A 21391-nucleotide genomic window follows, 5' to 3' on the forward strand; every position below is an offset into this window, starting at 1 on the left:
TTCCATTTGTGTCCACGGTCTTTGGAACGTTCCCCCCCCCCCCCCGGTTTAGCTGAGTTCTGCACTGTATTTATTCTAAATAGGGTTGCCAGGTCCCTCTTCGCCACTGGCGGGAGGTTTTGGGGCGGAGTTTGGGGAGGGACTTCAATCCCATAGAGTCCAATTGCCAAAGGGGCCATTTTCTCCAGGTGAACGGATCTCTGTCGGCTGGAGGTCAGTTGTAATAGCAGGAGATCTCCAGCAAGGACCAGGAGGTTCCAACAAAACAAAGTTACTCTCAGTTGTGTTGAATAGTTCAAAAGAACATACAACGAAAGGCTCAATATAATTCAAACAACATCAAATATATTCAAGTGACAACACACTACATACCAAGACTGTGCAAAAAGACAACAGAACTGAACAAAAATTGCATACTATGTACAATATATACAACAATTATCATGAGTAGTCACCACCAGAAGAACATATAAAGCCAAATAGCTTATAGGAAAGGATGTCCGTAAGCTCAAAGAAGTACACCCGGCTTCGTCTATGTCTTGAAATTCCCTTAAAAGGATAATGCCAATTGTCCGGTGGGGACCATCAAAAGCATTGAATACCATGGATGTACGTTCCTTCGATCCAGTTCTGAACACTTTTGATGGTCCCCACCGGACAATTGGCATTACCCTTTTAAGGAAATTTCAAGACACAGACGAAGCCGGGTGTACTTCTTTGAGCTTACGGACATCCTTTCCTATAAGCTATTTGGCTGTATATGTTCTTCTGGTGGTGACTACTCATGATAATTGTTGTATATATTGTACAAAATACCTGGAGGTTGGCAACCCTAGTTGCCAGATCCAGGTTGGGGAACTCCTGGAGATTTGGGGGTGGAGCCTGTGGACAGGGACCTCAGTGGAGTACAATGCCATAAAGTCAACCCTACAAAGCATCCATTTTTCTCCAGGTGAACTGATCTCTGTGGTCTAGAGATGAGCTGTAATTCTGGGGGATCCCCAGGCCCCACCTGGAGGCTGGCATCCCTAATTTTAAATAAGGGACTGGGCCTTTTCGGGAGTACCCCCTCCCCAGGGTTTGGAAGTCCCGGCCCAAGGAATTTTGGTTGCAGCGGCATCAAACTATGCTGCTTTTTCATCGTTGCTCGACCACTGATTGATTTTCTCTTTGTGTGCTTTGAAACTCTTGCTGGCTTCTTTTCTCATTTACTAACTGTTCCCAGTGGCAATTTTAGAATAAGAAGCATTTGGTTTTTATAGGCTGATTTTCTCTGCCTTTTAAGGAGAATCAAATCAGCTTACAATCGCCTTCTCTTCCCCTCCCCACAACAGACACCTCGTGAGGTAGGTGGGACTGAGAGAATTTGGAGAAAACTGTGACTAGCCCAAGGTCACTGTCAGGAGTCATGCTGTCCAGGCAGGCCCATTTCTGTTCAAGTGCATCTTTTGGTTTTGTTTCTCTGAGCTGTTCAAGCTGTCCCTGCTCCTTTCCTCCCCGCCCCCCCGCCTGCTCTGACCTTGAGTCTCAAGCAGACAACTTCAGTATTATGGCTTGCTCACTCCCTACTTCCTACCAGGCACCGTTATCTCCTAATTCCAAGGCCTGCTTGGTTTTGCACCTAGGATTGCTTTGTGCTTAAAGTTATGCTTTGTAGTGTGGTTTGTCATTAGCAGCTTTGAACTTGTGGATTGCTTATGCTGTACCTGTGGCTCCTGAATAAATGTTTACCTGCTTTAGACCTGCCTGTCTGAGCGAGTGACTTTTTGGGATTGCCGAGGTTGGCTGGAGAACCTCACAGTCACTCAGCTGGCTTCATGCATAGGAGTGGGGAAACCAACCTGGTTCTCCAGATTAGAGCCCACCGCTCCTATGGAGAACTGGGGAATCAAACCTGGTTCTCCAGATTAGAGTCTGCCGCTGGTCTAGAGGAGTGGGGAATCAAACCCAGTTCTCCAGATTAGAGTCTGCTGCTCATGTAGAGGAGTGGGGAATCAAACCTGGTTCTCCAGATTAGAGTCCATCGCTCTTAATCACTACACAATACTGGCTCTTTATGCGGCTTCCATCACAGTCTCAAGCTTCAGGAGTGGAAAGACATCATTGTTGTGTAATGCCATAGAGACAAGCCCCAAAGTTGTCTTTTTTTCTCTCTCCAGGGGAACTGATCTCTGCAATCTGGAGATCAGTTGTAATTCTGGGAGATCTCCAGGCCTCACCTGGAGGTTGGCAACCCTAGTGGTGGGGACTGCAGTCCCTGACCATGAAAATATGATATTATGAATTGGTCCGTGGGGGGAGGGAAAAGGGGGGAAAGGGGGAAATTTGTATTGGAAGAAGGAAAGTGTAAATTGTAATTATAAAGGTATGGAGATGTAAAATGACCTCCAATGCAATAAAAAATATATTAAAAAAAAGAAAAAGAAGGAGGAAGCACTTTCACCCTCCTGGAGGGTATATTTCAGCAGAATCAGGGTAGCAATGAAAAGATGCTGTAAGAGCTCCCCATTCTAAAGCGCTCAGGGAACACAGCTGTCAGAATGATGGCAGTCCAACTTCTGTGAGGGAAGGTGTTGGTTTGATTGGGGTTATGTGAGAGTCCCAATCCCCTGTGCTACTTCGCCAAATCACTTGCTCAGACTTGATGCAGAAACAAAGGATTTATTGAAGGCTTCAGAAGATATGAGCAGACACGGATTCAAAGTTACAAGTGAACTAGCTTATCGGGGTTACAGTATATATCTACTACAGGGCAAAAGGTTCACACTCCTGTTGTGAGAAACTGCAAGACAGATTGGTGCAATACAAAACATCAAACAGTCCCAAGGAGACAGTGAGGGCTATCAGCACTTCAAGGCCGGGCTCGGCCTGAGGGAGTGGAGGCAGGAAGCGCAGCAGGGGAGGGAGAGCTGGCACCTGGGCAAGATAGATGGGACGTGAGACCCAGGAAGGCACGGGGAGGTGTGAAATGTTCTTTACGAGTTCAAAGGGGTGGGAATGAGGAACCTGGAGCAGTCAGAAACACATGGCCCTCACATTCTGCCCCCCTTAAGGCCCCCCTCCCGCGAGGTCGGGAGGCCGAGGCTTATCAGGATAAGCGCAATGAAACTCCTGAACGAGGCGAGGGGCCGCCATGTGGGGGGCTGCAACCCATTCATCGTGCGCGGGACCCAGATGTTTCCATCGGACAAAGTAGAACAGTTTTCCCTTTTTCCACTTGCTGTCTAAGACCTTGGACACTTCCAAGTGTGTATCCCCTCCCACAACTGTCGGCAGCTCAGGTTTGGGTGGGGGATGGAATTGAGGAGCGGCTACGTAGGGTTTGAGTAGACTAATATGGAAGACGGGGTGGACGCCCCGCAAAGTCTTTGGAAGGTCCAATTCCACCGTGACCTCGTTGATCACTCGGGATATGGGGAAGGGACCCACGTAACGATCATTGAGTTTTTTGCAAGGTCGGAGAGAGCGCAGGTTTTTGGTGGAGAGATAAACCTGTTCTCCCACCTTGAGTTCCCACCCCGGGGAGCGATGCTTGTCAGCTTGCTCCTTGTATTTACGCTTGGCTCGTTCAAGGTTCTTTTGTAACCAGGGCCAAGAGGATCGGACTACTTGCACCCACTCCTGAACTTCGGGTACCGCCTCGAGTTCAGGGGTGACGGGAGTGGAGCCGAAGGGGCCAAAGTCTGTCCCGTACACCACCTGGAAAGGGCTAAACCCCGTTGAGGAATGGGGAGCATTGTTATACGCATACTCAGCAAAAGGCAGCAGGTCAACCCAATTGTCTTGGTGATAATTGACATAACACCTGAGGTAACATTCAACCACTGCATTCACTCGTTCGGTCTGCCCATCGGTCTGCGGGTGGTAGGCCGAAGAGAGTCCTTGCTCTTCCACCCCCATCAATCTTAGGAAGGCCCGCCAGAATTTGGCAACAAACTGGACCCCCCTGTCGGAGAGAACCTTCCTGGGGACCGAGTGAAGTCTGAGGACATGGGTGATAAACAACCTGGCCAGTCCCTGGGCCGAGGGGAGCCCGGCACAGGGCACAAAGTGGACCTGTTTGGAGAACAGGTCCGTGATTACCCAGAGTACCGTCTTGCCCCGGCTGGGAGGCAGATCGGTGATAAAGTCCATGGCTATCACCTCCCAGGGTCGGGAGGGGACTTCCAAGGGTTTCAAAAGCCCGGGAGGCTTTCCCATTCTTTTCTTGGCCGTGGCGCAGGTGGGGCAGCTGCGCACGTACAGTTCCACGTCGGCTCTCATGCTAGGCCACCAAAATTGCCGTCTTACAAGGTGTAGGGTTTTTACGAAGCCAAAGTGACCCGCAAGTTTGGCGCCGTGGACTAATTCCAACACCTCCTTGCGGAGAGGCGCTGGGACATAAAGTTTTCCCCCTAGTGTCCACCAGGAACCCTGCTGCTCCATGCCGGAAGGGAGAGCCTGCTGCTCCGCCTCCTGTAAGGATGCGTCCCGGAGGTGCTGCTGAAACGCCTCCGGGATTCCCTTGAGCAAGGGATCGCCGGGCGAGCGAGCTTGCGATCTGGTGGTGACGGCCAGTCCCTGGACTTCCCCTCGTTGTTCGGGGGTAAACAGGGAGTCCACAGGACGGTCAAAATCATTGCGGTACTGGGGCAGTCGGGACAGAGCATCGGCCAGGGCATTCTCTTTACCGGGAACATGTTTGAGTGTGAACCGGAATTTGGCGAAAAACTGAGCCCAACGAATTTGTTTCGCGTTGAGCTTTCGGGCTCCTTTGAGAGCCTCCAAATTCTTGTGATCGGTCCACACCTCAAATGGACTCTCTGCCCCCTCCAGGAAGTGCCTCCAAATGGTGAGAGCATGTTTGACTGCTGCCGCCTAACTTCTCCCAGTTAATCTCGGACTGGGAAAACTTCTTAGAGAAGCCTTCCCGTTGCAGCAGCGCCCCTCCCATAGCTACATCCCAGGCGTCCACCTGGACTACAAAAGGTTTGTTGCAGTCCGGGTGGGCCAGGACCGGTTCGGACGAAAAGAGCAGTTTTAAATTATCAAAGGCCTGCTGACAAGGAGGAGACCACTGCAAACGGGCGGAAGGCAGAGCGGCGTTTGCCCCTTTCCCCTTGGTGCGCAAGAGGGAAGTGAGGGGAAGGGCCACCTGGGCGAAGTTGGGGATAAAGTTGCGGTAGAAATTGGCAAACCCCAGAAATTGCTGTAACTGTCGGCGTGTGGAGGGGGGTTCCCAATCCTTAACCGCCCGAACCATGTCGGGATCCATCTCCAGACCGTGGTGAGAGATGACATATCCCAAGAACGTTATGGAAGGTTGGTGAAATTCACACTTGGACACTTTAGCATACAATTTATGGTCCCTAAGCATCTGGAGAACCTCACGCACCAGACGGACATGTTCTTCCATAGTTTCCGAATAAATGAGAATGTCATCTAAAAACACTACCACCCCACGAAATAGCAAATCATGTAATACATCATTAATCAATTGCATGAATACGCTGGGAGCCCCGGAAAGTCCGAACGGCATGACTAAGTATTCAAACATGCCAAAACAGCTGGAGAAGGCTGTCTTGGGTTCATCCCCCTCCTTGATACGGATGCGGTGGTAGGCTTCCACCAAATCCAATTTGGTGAAAATTCGGCCCTCCTTCAATTGTGCTAGCAGGTCTGGAATGAGAGGGAGGGGGTAAGCGTTAGACTGGGTGACAGCGTTCAGCCTGCGAAAGTCAATGCACAGTCTCAAATCCCCTGTCTTCTTCTTGACGAAGAACGCAGGGGCAGAATACGGGGCTTTAGACGGACGGATAAAACCCCGGGCTAAGTTAGTGTCCAGGTAGTCCCGTAAGACCGCTTTCTCATTAGGGCTCATGGGATAAACCTTTCCCTTGGACAGCTTGCCTTCCCCCACAATCTCAATGGCGCAGTCGGTTTCTCGGTGTGGGGGCAGTTCATCACATTCCCTCACATCGAATACATCCGCGAACTGTGCATATTCGGAGGGTAGCTGGGGGGGAGCGGTAACAGGCGCCGGGGAGCCCACCAACGCGGCGGCTGGGGTGCAGAATACTTGGTCCTTATCGTGTAGAAGGCAGGGGTCCTCGGGGAAGGTAAGCGTCCGTTTAACCCAGTCTATGGAGGGGTTATGTCCCCGCAACCAATTCATCCCTAACACTACGGGGGCTACAATGGGGGCGATGGTAAAATAAAGTCTTTCCCAATGTTCCCCAACGGCCATGACCACTGCCGTGGTGCGGTGGGTAACCAGTCCTTTTTTAAAGTCACTACCGTCCATTTGTGAAAAACGGAGGGGGGCCGGGAGCCGTTTGCGCCTGACGTGTAACTTCTTGGCAACTTCCTCACTCATTAAAGTCCGGGCGCACCCGGAGTCAACCAAGGCGGGAAACTCTAATCTTGGGCCTCCCTTGGCTAGGGAAAGGTGGACCCTGATATACACATTTTCCTCTTGGGCGCTTACCATTGGGGGAGCTCCTTGCACAACAATCGGAACGGTCTGCTGAGGAGCCCCTCTTACAGCAGACCGACGGCGTTTTTTGCCGGCATCTCCCACTCTTCCTCCTCGCTGGACGAAGGAGATGGGGTAATTGTATTCCGTGACTCGGCGGAGTCAAAGGTGGCATTTGTAATCCTGGATCCCGATGGACCGGAGGAAGTGGAAGCTTCTTCTTGGGTGCGCGCGTGCAGCGCCGAGGGTGCGCTCCGGCGTCCGGGAGCACTACTCCGGCGTCGAGGTTGGCCCTCCGCCGGGGCTTTCTCCGGTTCGGTCAGACGGGGCGGGGGAGGACGCCCGGTACGGGACGGGCATTGCGAGGCGAAGTGGCCCTTGCCTCCGCATACCAAGCACACTCCCGCTTCGAAGCGCTTGCGGCGTTCAGCGGCCGAGGGGCCGCTGCCGCCCGGTGCTCGGGGATCTCTGGGCCCGCCTGGTTTGTCCCCTCGCCGCTGAAGATCGCGACCGGTACGCTGCTTGGACAGATTCAGTAGTTGCTTACGATTTTCAATGTCTGCCGCATGGCGTACCCAACCCTCGACATCAGGGGGATTACCCTGCATGAAAGCCCAGTGTTGCAGGTCCGGATTCAATCCCTCCCTGAAGCACTGTACCCGGGTGGCTTCACTCCAATCCAAGATTCTACTCGATAGGGACTGGAATTCGCTTGCATACTGCGCCACCGACTTAGTCCCTTGGCGCAGCTGCATCAAGTTGGCCTTAGCCTGCTCCCCCAGGTTCGGGTCCTCGAACCGGTTCCGGAGAGCAACCATAAACTCATCTAGACTCCTTAGTACAGGGGAGCGGAGTTCGTACTGCAGCACCATCCAGGCTGCCGCCTCGCCTTGCAAGAGGGAGGCCACGTACTGGACCCGGGACTCTTCGGAGGTGAAGGTCCGGCCCTGCTCACGCATAAAAATGTCCACTTGGACTAAAAAGAAAGTCAACTGATCCCCCGACCCATCGTACGTGATCTTCAGGTCACGGCGGGTCGGGGCGCTAGGAGGGACGGGAGGGGTTACCGGTGCCCCGTCTGGGGGGTTACCGGGGGGCGGCTGTACCTTCAGCGCGTCCAGAGCGGCTGCCATCTGGCCCATCACAGCCTGCATGGTATCCATGCGTGCCAGCATGGTCTGGCGCTCCTCTTGCCATTGCCTCCGTTCCTCCTCCATCAGGGCCTCCCTTCGTGCGAGGTCGCCTTCGAGTCCCGTGCCGGATAAAGCCAAGCGGCGGTGTTTCGCCTCGGTCCGTGAGAGCGACCAGTCCTTGGGGGAGTCCAGCCAGGAGTTGAAAGGGTTCTTGGGCTTCGTACCCAAGTCCGGTCCCAGCTTAGGGACCACGGGTATCTTCCGCTTGGCTTCCTCCTCCTTAGGGTCTGGAAGCACTGGTGCCTCGCGCTTGTCCGGCGAACCGGGGGGGGTAGTGGGATCCTCCTCGCCTTGCATCGCTGTCCCGTGCGGTACAGGTGCAGAGCGAAAAAGGCAGAGACTTGTAACTTAATGTGAGAGTCCCAATCCCCTGTGCTACTTCGCCAAATCACTTGCTCAGACTTGATGCAGAAACAAAGGATTTATTGAAGGCTTCAGAAGATATGAGCAGATACGGATTCAAAGTTACAAGTGAACTAGCTTATCGGGGTTACAGTATATATCTACTACAGGGCAAAAGGTTCACACTCCTGTTGTGAGAAACTGCAAGACAGATTGGTGCAATACAAAACATCAAACAGTCCCAAGGAGACAGTGAGGGCTATCAGCACTTCAAGGCCGGGCTCGGCCTGAGGGAGTGGAGGCAGGAAGCGCAGCAGGGGAGGGAGAGCTGGCACCTGGGCAAGATAGATGGGACGTGAGACCCAGGAAGGCACGGGGAGGTGTGAACTGTTCTTTACGAGTTCAAAGAATGAGGAATGAGGAACCTGGAGCAGTCAGAAACACATGGCCCTCACAGGTTAAGAGAGAAAAGCGCATAAGCATGGCGCAGTCTGTGAACTGGAGCCCTGTGGCGCAGAGTAGTAAGCTGCTGTACTGCAGTCAAATTCTCTGCTCACGACCTGAATTCAGTCCCAACGGAAGTCAGTTTCAGGTAGCTGGCTCAAGGTAGCCGGCTCAAGGGGAGGGGCTGTGGCTCAGTTTGTAGAACATCTGCTTGGCATGCAGAAGGCCCCAGGTTCAATCGCCGGTATCTCCAGTTAAAGGGACCAGGCAAGTAGGTGATGTGAAAGACCTCTGCCTGAGACCCCGGAGAGCCGCTGCCAGTCTGAGTAGACAATACTGACTTTGATGGATCAAGGGTCTGATTCAGTAGAAAGCAGCTTCATGTGTTCATGTAACTCAGCCTTCCATCCTTCCGAGGTCAGTAAAATGAGTACCCAGTTTGCTGGGGGTAGAGTGTAGACAACTGGGGAAGGCACTGGCCAAGCACTCCGTAAACATAGTCTGCCTAGTAAATGTCCGAATGTGACATCACCCCATGGGTCAGGAATGACCCAGTGCTTGCACAGGGGACTTCCTTTACCTTTACCCTTTACCTGTGAACTGGAAAGAGATCCGGGGCCCTCAGCGTTTTAGAATCCAGCAGGCAAAACAAGGATGCAGAGGAGGCCATGAACAGAATAAGAAAACTTGAGGGAAGGGTACGTGAAGGGCAGTGAGATCCCAGAAAGGAAGGAACTAACTTTGGAGGATAAGGAGGGAATGGAATTCAACTATTGATTTCAACCAAGTGGTTGGGTTTTTTTTCACTTTCCTTTTTTTTTTGGCTTCAAGCTTCTGGTTTGTTTGCTTGGATTTCTAGGTCACCTTCCCCAACTACGCTCGATCCTCCAATGTGTGACTTAGCAAAAATAGAGCTCCGAACCAGATAAGGGCATGATACGGTGCCATTCTTTCAACAGCCAACAGATCTGCAATTAAAAAGCAAGACGGGGGCCCAGAAGACCGCTCCGTCCCGCTTTGACGCTTGCCAACTTCAGGTCTAGGCCTTCAGGCTCCCGCTTGGCTGGATGGCTGGCTCAAAGCCAAGGAGGAAAATCCGGGGGTCTTTTTTTAGTCTGGCCACCCCATTTCTCTCTGAGCACCCTACCAAGGTCGAAGGGAGTTGGATATATTTCGGGTCTGTGTGCTAAACAAAGGCCATTTTTGCATGATAATTAGCTGAATTCTATCTAATATTCTATCTAACAATTGTGCTGTGCTGTATCATTATTCTATCATTGTTATCTTTCACACTTATTGGTGTTTGCTTCACTATTGTACATATCATGGTGTTATATTAGATAGAATTTTTGTTAGTTAGTATTGTGGCATGAAATTAATTCCAGTAAAATTATTGCAATTTGCACGTTCCTTTACTGTGATTTATTGTGTTTGAGCCCTCATGCTGCCAGTACCCGGAGGCTGGCAAACCTATTTGGGGTCCAATTTCCCTCTGATCGGTTCCCCCTCGACAGCAGTTCCTTCACAAACCCGAAAGTGCAATTAAATCAGCTTTGCCAGAACTGAGATTCTGCACCAGCCCAGGCGGCTTTAGCGAGACAGAAACCACAGAGAGCTCATTCCAGGATTATACCCTGCTGAGGTCCCTCCCTTCTCCCAACCCTGCCCTCCCCACATTCCACCCCAAATCTCCAGGTATTTCCCAAGCAGCAGTTGGCAACCTGTTCCTCTGCCCTTGGCTAGAGCTGGGTGCCTGTGAACAACCCGGAAGCCTTTCCCTCTGACTACTGACTTACAGGCGGGAGGTTTTGCCTCAGATTTGCCGCTCTCTAGAAGCCCATTTCCCCCATCCAAATGCTCAAAACTCTGCATGGGGGTTTATTTTTGAGTTTTGAGAATTTGGATGGGGAAAATGTGCTTCTAGACAGTGGCAAATCCAAGGCAAAACCTCCCATGCATAAATGGCCACCGTTTCCTCAGTGGAGAAAGCAATTGCACTCTGCACATGCACCAAGGCACCCGTTTATTCTTCACATCTTCCAGGCTGAATCTTGGTTTGCAAAAACTGCATTCCGGGGCTCTGCTTGAAGGGCCGCCTCCCTCCTGGTCTCTAGAAATGATCTCTCGGAGACATTGTGCCAATCTGTTTCCTATCCCTCCCCCTCCCCAAAACCCCCAGAGCAATGCATGGATTTTGAATTCTGGTCACACCGCACTGAGGTGTTGAGGCAGCAGATGAGAAGAGGGAAACGTTTTGCTCTGGTTGCTGAAACAACGGCTTGAATTGCTCTGGATTTCAGGCTCTGCCTTTCGCCTCTCTCATGCCACCAAAAAAGCTTTTCTCCCCCCCCTCCCCCCGAGTTAACAGGGTCACAATAAGGATGTGTAATGAATAGGGTTGTCAACCTCCAGGTAGTGGCTGGAGATCTCCCACTATTACAACTGATCTCCAGGCGACAAAGATCAGTTCCCCTGGAGAACATGACCACTTTGGCCATTGGACTGTATGGCATTGAAGTCCTTCCCCTCCCCAAACCCCTCCCTCCTCATGCCCCACCCCAAAAACCTCCCACTGGTGGCGAAGAGGGACCTGGCAACCCTAGTAATGAGGCCCTGGCAGTTGGAGAGAGTGGCACCCTTTGCCATATTAACTCCCTCACCCGACTCTGTAGTTGCACGCATGATCCCCTACTGGGGTCAGTTGCAACCTTTCGTGTGCCAGGCAGGTACAGGCAGAGATGTGGGGTACACCATGGGTGTACTGTGGTGAATACCTAAAAATGACCAAGGGCTGGCGGCTCTAGAAAGTAGGGTTGCCAGCTCTGGGTTGGAAAATACCTGGAGATTTTGAAGGTGGGGCCTGAGGAGGGCAGGGTTTGGAGAGGGGAGGGACTTCAATGCCATAGATTAGAATCCAAGAATCATAGAGTTGGAAGAGACCACCACGGTCATCTAGTCCAACCCCCCCGCACAATGCAGGAAATTCACAACTTTCTCCCCCCCACACCCCCAGTGACCCCCTACTCCATGCCCAGAAGTTGGCCAAAATGCGCTCCTTCTCATTATCTGCCCAAAGTCATAGAATCAGCATTGCTGACAGATGGCCATCTTCTCTGCTTCAAAACCTCCAGGGAAGGAGAGCACGCCACCTCCCGAGGAAGCCTGTTCCACTGAGGAACTGCTCTAACTGTTAGAAAATTATTCCTGATGTCTAGGCGGAAACTCTTTTGATTTAATTTCAACCCGCTGGTTCTGGTCCGACCTTCTGGGGCAACAGAAAACAACTGTGCACCATCCTCTATATGACAGCCCTTCAAGTACTTGAAGATGGTTATCATATCATCTCTCAGTCATCTCCTCTCCAGGCTAAACATACCCAGCTCCTTCAGCATTTCCTCACAGGACTTGGTCTCTAGACCCCTCCTCACCATCTTTGTTTCCCTCCTCTGGACACGTTCCAGCTTGAACACAGTACTGTAGGTGAGGTCTAACCAGAGCAGAGCAAATTCCTATTGCCAAAGCAGCCATTTTTCCCAGGGGAACCATTCTCTGTCGCCTGGAGATCAGTCGTAATAGCGGGAGACCTCCAGCCACCATCTAGAGGTTGGCAACCCTACTAGAAAGCCGCAGTTTCAAAACAGAACTGAACTAAGTTCCACTCACCTCGAGTCCAAAGTGACCCCATCCAGAAAACCCCACAACCGCACTGATCCGAAGGAAATTTCTCATGAATCAAATCTGGATTGAGGGGAGATTTTTCTTGGATTGATTAAAAAACATGCGTGCATTAAGGTCTATGTCAGACACCTTACAAGCTGCAGGGAAATGTCTCCTGTTCCTGCTTTCCGGAGACCTACACGAAGCTTGGCAGAGCGGCTGCCTCTTTCCCGAGTCTCTCGTGCGGAGCCGTGGTGCTGATTTCGTCTGTAACGCTCTTTCATTACTGATAAAGCTAAATTGAGCTCGGCTATCTGAGGTTGCCGTCCTCGACGGCCCTCGCAAATAATGTTCTCAGGGCTTTGTAGACATCGGATTAATAACAACCATTGCAGCGGCAATAAAGGCAATGCAGAATTTTGTGCCGTGAGAAATTAGAATGCTGCTGTTGGTTTTCATATGTAAATTTTTTAGAAGAAGAGGAAGAGTTGGTTTTTATATGCCCACTTAAGGGAGAATCAAACCGGCTTACAATCACCTTTCCCTCCCCAAAACAGACGCCCTGTGAGGTAGGTGGGGCTGAGAGAGCTTTAGAGAGCAGTGACTAGCCCAAGGTCACCCAGCTGGCTTCGTGTGTAGGAGTGGGGAAACAAATCTAGTTCACCAGATTAGCCTCCGCCGCTCATGTGGAGGAGTGGGGAATCAAACCCAGTTCTCCAGATCAGACCCCGCTGGAATGCACCCCTCCTTCCCCCTTCTCCTCCAAAGAGCTAGCGACTGAAGAGAGCTGTGACTAGCCCAAGGTCACCCAGCTGGCTTCATGCAAAGTAGTGGGGAAACACATCCAGTTCACCAGATTAGCCTCCGCCACTCATGAGGAGGAGTGGGGAATCAAACCCGGTTCTCCAGGTCAGACTCCACCACTCCAAACCACCGCTCTTAACCACTACACCCCGCTGGCACATGTTTGTCACTGAGAATTATTATTATTATTTTTTGCTTCTCCTATTTCTGGGGCAGGGCGAGGCTCTATAACCTGCCCTTGCCTCGACAGGACCCCTTCCATGAACTCATGAAAACTCTCAACCTCATATCGCATCTACAAATGGAGGGATTATTGGCCTGCCTTATAGGGCTGTTGGAAGAATTACTGACAACGGAAATCCTTTGAACATTCTAAAGCATAAATGTGAAGGATTATAACACTATTGATAGTATAACGCTATATCAGAGTGGTGTAGCGGTTAAGAGCGGTGGACTCTAATCTGGAGAACCGGGTTGGTTTTTCTACTCTTCCACATGAAGCCTGCTGGATGACCTTGGGCTAGTCACAGTTCTCTCTGAACTCCCTCAGCCCCACCTACTTCACAAGGTCTCTGTTGTGGGGAGAGGAAGGGAAGGAGATTGTAAGCCACTTTGATTCTCCTTAAAAGGTAGAGAAAGAAAGTCGACATGTTAAAAAACAACTCTTCTTCTTTTTCATTCTTTCCCCTTTACCGGTTTCATGCTGGTATTGTGGAAATTTTACAGCCCTGATTCTTTCCTCTTTATAATAACAGAACCAGTAATATAGGAACTGGGTGTGGGTGGAAAAATCTATATTGTACTGGGCCTCTGATGCCAATTGGCTGGGCTGCCGCAACCTCATGGAAATGCCTGTGGACAAGGAATGTTTTCAGCCCAACTACTGTGAGGGAAGGTAATTCGTTTGGCAGGAGTTAAAAACCTTATGCAGACAGGTGGGGTCGTTGGAGGGGGGGGAATGTTTTGAAGCAAAGTCTGGGGCCTGGGAAGAGGTTTGGGGAGGCAGTGAAGCTATGGGGGCAGAACAAACAATGGATTAGGAACAGGTATACCAGGGAAGGGTACATAAGAACATAAGAAAGGCCCTACTGGATCAGGCCAAGGCCCATCAGGTCCAGCGGTCTGTTCACACAGTGGCCAACCAGGGGCCTCTAGGAAGTCCCCAAACAAGACGGCTGCAGCAGCACCATCCTGCCTGTGCTCCACAGCACCTAATATAATAGGCATGCTCCTCTAATCCTGGAGAGGTGTGAATCATAGTATCAATTTTGTCTAGTGGCCATGAACACCCCTCTCCTTCGTGAACATGTCCACTCCCCTCTTCAAGCCTTCCAAGTTGGCAGCCATCACATCCTGGGGCAGGGAGTTCCACAATTTAACTACGGTATGTGTTGTGTGAAGAAATACTTCCTTTTTGCATCTGTCACCCTCCAGCTTCAGCAGATGACCCTTTGTTCTAGTATTATCAGAGAGGGGTAAATACGGGAAGCAAAGGGCAGAAGACAGGGGAGAACAAAAAAGCTATCAATGGACAGGGTGAGGAGGAGAAGGAGAAGAAATAGTTGGTTTCTTTATGTTGATTTTCTCTACCTTTAAGGAGAATCAAACTGGTTTAGTCTTCTTCCCTTCCTTTCCCCACAACAGACACCTATGGTAGAGCATCTGCTTGGCACGCAGAAGGTCCCAGGTTCAATTCCCGGCATCTCCCGTTAAAGGGACCAGGCAAGTAGGCAATGTGAAAGACCCCTGCCTGAGACCCTGGAGAGCCAGACTGAGTAGACAATACTGACTTTGATGGGCCAAGGGTCTCATTCAGTATAAGGCAGCTTCATGTGTTCATGAATATGTTCAGGTAGGTGGGGCTGAGAGAGTTCGGAGAGAACTGTGACTAGCCCAAGGTCGCCCAGCTGGCTTCATGTGGAGGAGCGGGGTAAGCAACCCGGTTCACCACAGTAATTTGCATGAGCCAGCCGGATCCTTTGGCTGTAGACTATGAACACAAGTCTTAATAAGCTGCAAAAATCCCCCGGTGGTTGGTGAAGGGCTTCAATCACAGTGAAGGGCGCCCGCACGCCGAAGACGCAATTACGGATGCCTCAACGGAATTGATCTCCAAATAAAAGGAAACACGGAGGAGGGCGGCCATCACTGGGTTATTAAAAGGGGGACTCGGCGGCACTCCTTTCGGGGGGGGGGCAGAGAGGGTGTAGCTGTTTTTCATCTTCCCTGGCCATCTTGCTGACTTGACTTTTTCGGGTGTCTCTCTCATGATGGCGGGGCGTATTTTGCTTTCGGGTGCGATGAGGATTAAGTGTGATGTTTTTCTACCAGTGGAGGTTTTTTGTTTGTTTTCTGCACCTCCTCTTAAAACTGTTTTACGTATGGGTTTTTTTTTTTTTTGCATCTTGTGTTTTGTGCATGACCAGTGAACAGGAGGTGGTCTAGAAGAAAAGAGGGGCACTGTGCCTATGTTCAGGAGTACCCTTTCCTTTCTTCACATGGTGCTGGAGGCAGCTTCATGATGGCCCCCCTCCCACAAAGTTATTTTATTGTATTTAGTATCCTCCTTTCTCCTCAACGGGGACTCAAAATTTATTCATTTATTTACAACATGCATTAGCTGCCTTTCTCCCTCGTGGAACTCCAGGCGGCTTACAATATGACGATTATTTTAAAAAGACACAAGAAAAAGAATATACCTATAAATAAAGCCACCCTAAGGAAAGGTCACCATTCAAAACCTCCAGTCACGACTGCCAATAAATAAAAACCAAAATCAGTCAAACGCAGCCCGAAACACATCCTTCCCCGCTCCTCCATTTTATCCCCACAACAACCCTGCGAGGTAGGCTGGGCCGAGAGCGAGCCTCTAAGACCCATCCCCGCAGAGTTGGACCCAAAACCCAGGCCCCTGTATCCTGTTTCCAACAGGGGATGGCAACCTACTTTCCCCCCACCCCCCAGCGGCAGATTGCTTCTGAACAGCAAGGGGGCACTAACTTCTCCTGTCTTCGGCTGCTCTCTCCCCCACTCGTTCTGCTGCACTCTGCACACGCCCAGAGCTTCCCAGAGCCGGTGTGGTGGTCCAGAGCGGTGGTTTGGAGCAGTGGACTGACCTGGAGAACCCGGTTCGATCCCCCACTCCTCCACACGAGCGGCGGGGGCTAATCTGGTGAACCGGGTGGGTTCCCCCACTCCTCCGCATGAAGCCAGCTGGGTGCCCTTGGGCTAGTCACAGCTCTCTCAGCCCCACCTGCCTCTCAGGGTGTCTGTTGTGGGGAGGGGAAGGGAAGGCGATGGTAAGCCGGTTTGATTCTTCCTTAAGTGGTAGGGCGAAAACGCCCGGCCCGCTGGAGATTCCTTTCTTCCCTGTTCCAGCCAGGATCGAACGCGCGGACGTTCTTCGAACGTTCCAGCCAGGATCGAACGCACGTTCTTCGAACGTTCCAGCCAGGATCGAACGCACGAACGTTCTTCGAACGTTCTTCGATCCTGGCTGGAACGTTCGAAGAACGTGCGTTCGATCCTGGCTGGAACGTTCGAAGAACCTGGCCACCTACCCTGCCTCCTGTTCCCAAGCGGGGACGGCAACCCACTCCCCACCCCAGAGTCCGACTGCCAGCCCCGAGCAGGAAGGTGGCGCGAACTCCCCCGCTCGCCGCCCTCTGCACACGCCCAGATCCCCGCTCCGCGCGCGCCGAGCGCCGCCCCGCCCCGTCGAACCGGGCGCCCCCGGCGGCGGCGGCGGCGGCGCGCCAGGGCAGCCGGCACCGATGGAGCCGCGCCGGGCGCCGCGCCGTTGCTGGGCTCTGGCGGGCAGCGCGCTGCTGCTGCTGCTGCTGCTGCTGCTGGCGCTGGCGGCGGCGCCGGGCCGGGCCCACCCGCAGCCCTGCCGCCTGCTGGCCCGCGCCGGCCACGCCGTCCGCCTGGGCGCCCTGCTGCCCCGCGCCGCCGCCGCCGCCGCCCGCCTCCGGCCCGCCCTGGCCCGCGCCGCCCGCGCCGCCGCCGCCGCCGCCGCGCTGCCCTACAACCTCAGCCTGCAGCTCCTGCCCGGCGCGCCCCGCAGCCGCGACCCCGCCTCGCTCGCCCGCTGGCTCTGCGCGGCCCTGGTGGCGCGCCGCGCCGCCGCCGTCCTCGCCTTCCCCGCCGGCCGCGCAGAGCTGCTGCTGCTCGACGGCGCCGCCGCCGCCCTCCGCCTCCCCTTCGTCAGCGTGCTGGACGAGCGCGGCGGCCCCGCGCCCCCCGCGCCCTTCGCCGCCCCCCCGGTGAGTCCGCCCCGCCGCCCCGGGGAAGGGGCGGGCAAGGGCAGGCTGCTTTGTGGCTACTGGTCACCATGCGTGCCTGTTAGCTCCACTTTGGCTCCCGCTGAGCCTCCCCGGGCAAGAGCAGTCTGCCTTGGGGGGCTTTACGAGGGGAGGGCTGTTTGTGGCTACTAGTCCCCATGCGTGCCTGTTATCTCCACTTTGGCTCCCGCTGAGCCTCCCCGGGCAAGAGCAGTCTGCCTTGGGGGGCTTTACGAGGGGAGGGCTGTTTGTGGCACCTAGTCACCATGCGTGCTTGTTATCTCCACTTTGGCTCCCGCTGAGCCTCCCCGGGCAAGAGCAGTCTGCCTTGGGGGCTTTACGAGGGGAGGGCTGTTTGTGGCTACTAGTCCCCATGCGTGCCTGTTATCTCCACTTTGGCTCCCGCTGAGCCTCCCCGGGCAAGAGCAGTCTGCCTTGGGGGCTTTACGAGGGGAGGGCTGTTTGTGGCTACTAGTCCCCATGCGTGCCTGTTATCTCCACTTTGGCTCCCGCTGAGCCTCCCCGAGCAAGAGCAGTCTGCCTTGGGGGACTTTACGAGGGGAGGGCTGTTTGTGGCACCTAGTCACCATGCGTACCTGTTATCTCCACTTTGGCTCCCGCTGAGCCTCCCCGGGCAAGAGCAGTCTGCCTTGGGGGGCTTTACGAGGGGAGGGCTGTTTGTGGCACCTAGTCACCATGCGTGCTTGTTATCTCCACTTTGGCTCCCGCTGAGCCTCCCCGGGCAAGAGCAGTCTGCCTTGGGGGCTTTACGAGGGGAGGGCTGTTTGTGGCTACTAGTCCCCATGCGTGTCTGTTATCTCCACTTTGGCTCCCGCTGAGCCTCCCCGGGCAAGAGCAGTCTGCCTTGGGGGCTTTACGAGGGGAGGGCTGTTTGTGGCTACTAGTCCCCATGCGTGCCTGTTATCTCCACTTTGGCTCCCGCTGAGCCTCCCCGAGCAAGAGCAGTCTGCCTTGCAGGGCTTTACGAGGGGAGGGCTGTTTGTGGCTACTAGTCCCCATGCGTGCCTGTTATCTCCACTTTGGCTCCCGCTGAGCCTCCCCGAGCAAGAGCAGTCTGCCTTGCAGGGCTTTACGAGGGGAGGGCTGTTTGTGGCTACTAGTCCCCATGCGTGCCTGTTATCTCCACTTTGGCTCCCGCTGAGCCTCCCCGGGCAAGAGCAGTCTGCCTTGCAGGGCTTTACGAGGGGAGGGCTGTTTGTGGCTACTAGTCCCCATGCGTGCCTGTTATCTCCACTTTGGCTCCCGCTGAGCCTCCCCGAGCAAGAGCAGTCTGCCTTGGGGGACTTTACGAGGGGAGGGCTGTTTGTGGCACCTAGTCACCATGCGTACCTGTTATCTCCACTTTGGCTCCCGCTGAGCCTCCCCGGGCAAGAGCAGTCTGCCTTGGGGGCTTTACGAGGGGAGGGCTGTTTGTGGCACCTAGTCACCATGCGTGCCTGTTATCTCCACTTTGGCTCCCGCTGAGCCTCCCCAGGCAAGAGCAGTCTACCTTGGAGGGCTTTACGAGGGGAGGGCTGTTTGTGGCTACTAGTCGCAAGGTGTACCTGTTATCTCCACTTTGGCTCCCACTGAGCTTCCCCGGGCAAGAGCAGTCTGCCTTGGAGGGCTTTACGAGGGGAGGGCTGTTTGTGGCTACTAGTCACGATGCGTACCTGTTATCTCCAGATTGGCTCCCGCTGAGCTTCCCCGGGCAAGAGCAGTCTACCTCAGAATGCTGCCTCCTTGGCAGCAAGGAAGGGGGCACGCCAAGCCTCCCTCAGCAGGGGCAGTCTGTCACCGGGCAGGGGCAGGGTCCTGAATGGCTCCCGCTGAGCCTCCCCGGGCAAGGGCAGTCTACCTTGGAATGCTCCTCGGGCAAGAGCAGTCTGCCTTGGAAGGCTTTAGGAGGGGAGAGGACATGTTCACGGAGGAGAGGGCTATTTGTGGCTACTAGTCAAAATGGATACTTGTCATGATGCATCCCTATTCCTATTGGCTCCCACTGAGCCTCCCCAGGCAAGAGCAGTCTACCTTGGAATGATCCCTAGGCAAGAACAGTCTACCTTGGAATGCTCCCCGGGCAAGAGCAGTCTACTTTGAAATGCTGCCTCCCGGCAAGTGGTCCTTGCACTTCGGGGCTTTGCTGTCGGAAGCCAGCGCCCTTCGCCCGCTGCTTTCTTGGGACAGCTAATGCCAGATTTTTCTCTGGGGCTCCTATGCCCTGTGGGCTGGGCAGGTGGCTGTTGTTGGCATAGAGAGGTGGAAGAGACTGCCAGGGTCATCTAGTCCAACCCCCTTGCACAATGCAGGAAATTCACCACTACCTCCCCCCCACACCCCCAGCGACCCCTACTCCATGCCCAGAAAATGGCCAAGATGCCCTCCCTCTCATCATCTGCCCAAGGTCACAGAATCAGCATTGCTGACAGATGGCCATCTAGCCTCTGCTTAAAAACCTTCAGGGAAGCAGAGCCCTCCACCTCCTGGGGAAGCCCGTTCCACTGAGGAACCACACTAACTAACTCTTAGGAAATTATTCCTGATGTCTAGACGGAAACTCTTGTTTTAATTTCAACCCGTTGGTTCTGGTCCGGACTTCCAAGGCAACATAAACAGTCTGGTGGCTTCGTGCCACCGAGGATCGGACCCCTGCCAGGATCCGGGAGCTGTTGGCAATCCCCATTTTTAGTCGGGTGTCCCCCCCTTTTTTTCCTGTAGAGGGCTTTCCCCTGGAGATGCCATCGCTGCCGGAAATGCTTTGATCAGACGCCCACCCACCCCTGGCAGGTGGGTGCCTTGCCAAGATCCCGCTTAGAACGGGCTTGTGCCAGGATTCAAGGTCGGTAGAACCAGATTTAAGGGCAAACTGCAGGTTTGCGGGGTCCCGCAGTGCGAGGGACCTCTAAATAAGAACAAAAGTTGCCGTCTATTTTTCCTTTGTGCCTTTGCCTCTGTTCACATGCAGCAATAAATCTGTCAGATGTCGATTTCCGAGGTCCTTTTGATAACGATCATTATCAAGTGTTATTTTTATCGCGCGGGGGCTTCCTAAACTGTCCTAGCTTAGGGCCGCGTTGTGTCATGGGAGTGCTCTGATCTGGAGACCAAGTCCTATGAAGAAAGGTTGAAGGAGCTGGGTACGTTTAGCCTGAAGAGGAGAAGACTCAGAGGGGCTATGGTAGCCATCTTCAAGTACTTGAAGGGCTGTCATAAAGAGGAGGGTGCCGAGTTGTTTTCTGTTGCCCCAGAAGGTCGGACCAGAACCAACGGGTTGAAATTAAATCAAAAGAGTTTCCGTCTAGACATTAGGAAGAACTTTCTAACCGTTAGAGCGGTTCCTCAGTGGAACAGGCTTCCTCGGGAGGTGGTGGGCTCTCCTTCTCTGGAGGTTTTTAAGCAGAGGCTAGATGGCCATCTGTCAGCAATGCTGATTCTATGTCCTTAAGCAGATCATGAGAGGGAGGGCATCTTGGCCATCTTCTGGGCATGGAGTAGGGGTCTCTGGGGTATGTAAGGGGGAGGTAATTGTGAAGTTCCTGCATTGTGGCGGGGGTTGGACTAGATGACCCTGGTGATCCCTTCCAACTCTATGATTCTATGAGGACTAGGTTCTTTGGTGATCTCCGCCATGCGTTTCTTTCCTCTGGTTCCACAGAGGTGGTACCCTGCAGTGGGTTCCCACATCCGCTTGCCGCCAGAGCTATTTCGGCCGCTGAGAAATGAATAACGCCAAGTCCACGAAAACAAAACAAATTTGTCATATTTCAAAGAGCCGTATTGAGGGGAGGGGGGGAGAAATGGTCCGGAACCCCTCCTTCGCTGTGCCAAGGACGGATCCTGCAATCTGTCTGCTCTTCAATGGATTGGGGGGGGGGGACACAGTCTTGAGAGGGAACTGTCACTTTTGAGAAATGCCCGTCTTTTGTTGGCAAACGGTCGCGTTGAAGCCCTGTTTTGCCCTGCCGGTTGTATAACCTGCTCATGTCTCCTGCAATAGCTGGCAGCTGATGTTGGAATCGCAGTTGGACCTCTTCTTTTTTTGGAAATTCGGGTTGGGCGGGGCGGGGAGAGCGGCTGATCAATATGCGCTGAAGCACCCCGGTTTCGCCACGTCCCTACCTGTCGAGTGGTGTGACCCGATCCCCCTTGAGCGCTGGGGAATGGGGCTTTGGGGTGGGGAGGAGCTCAGCTTGGGCTTAAGGGACCCCTCCCCA

The 21391-nt window shown here is 53.4% G+C and overlaps 1 protein-coding gene across 1 annotated transcript in view; it reads left to right on the forward strand.

Moving 5' to 3' along the window:
- Window positions 1-16667: 16667 nt before the first annotated feature.
- The window catches only part of GRIN3B (glutamate ionotropic receptor NMDA type subunit 3B), a 43473-nt gene continuing 38749 nt past the window's right edge, over window positions 16668-21391 (forward strand). Inside the window, 1 exon segment of the mRNA XM_056867742.1 lies at window positions 16668-17159. Within this exon segment, the coding sequence (XP_056723720.1) occupies window positions 16668-17159 (492 nt within the window).

Source organism: Euleptes europaea, chromosome 2, assembly GCF_029931775.1.
Source record: "Euleptes europaea isolate rEulEur1 chromosome 2, rEulEur1.hap1, whole genome shotgun sequence".
NCBI classification, from domain to species: domain Eukaryota; kingdom Metazoa; phylum Chordata; class Lepidosauria; order Squamata; family Sphaerodactylidae; genus Euleptes; species Euleptes europaea.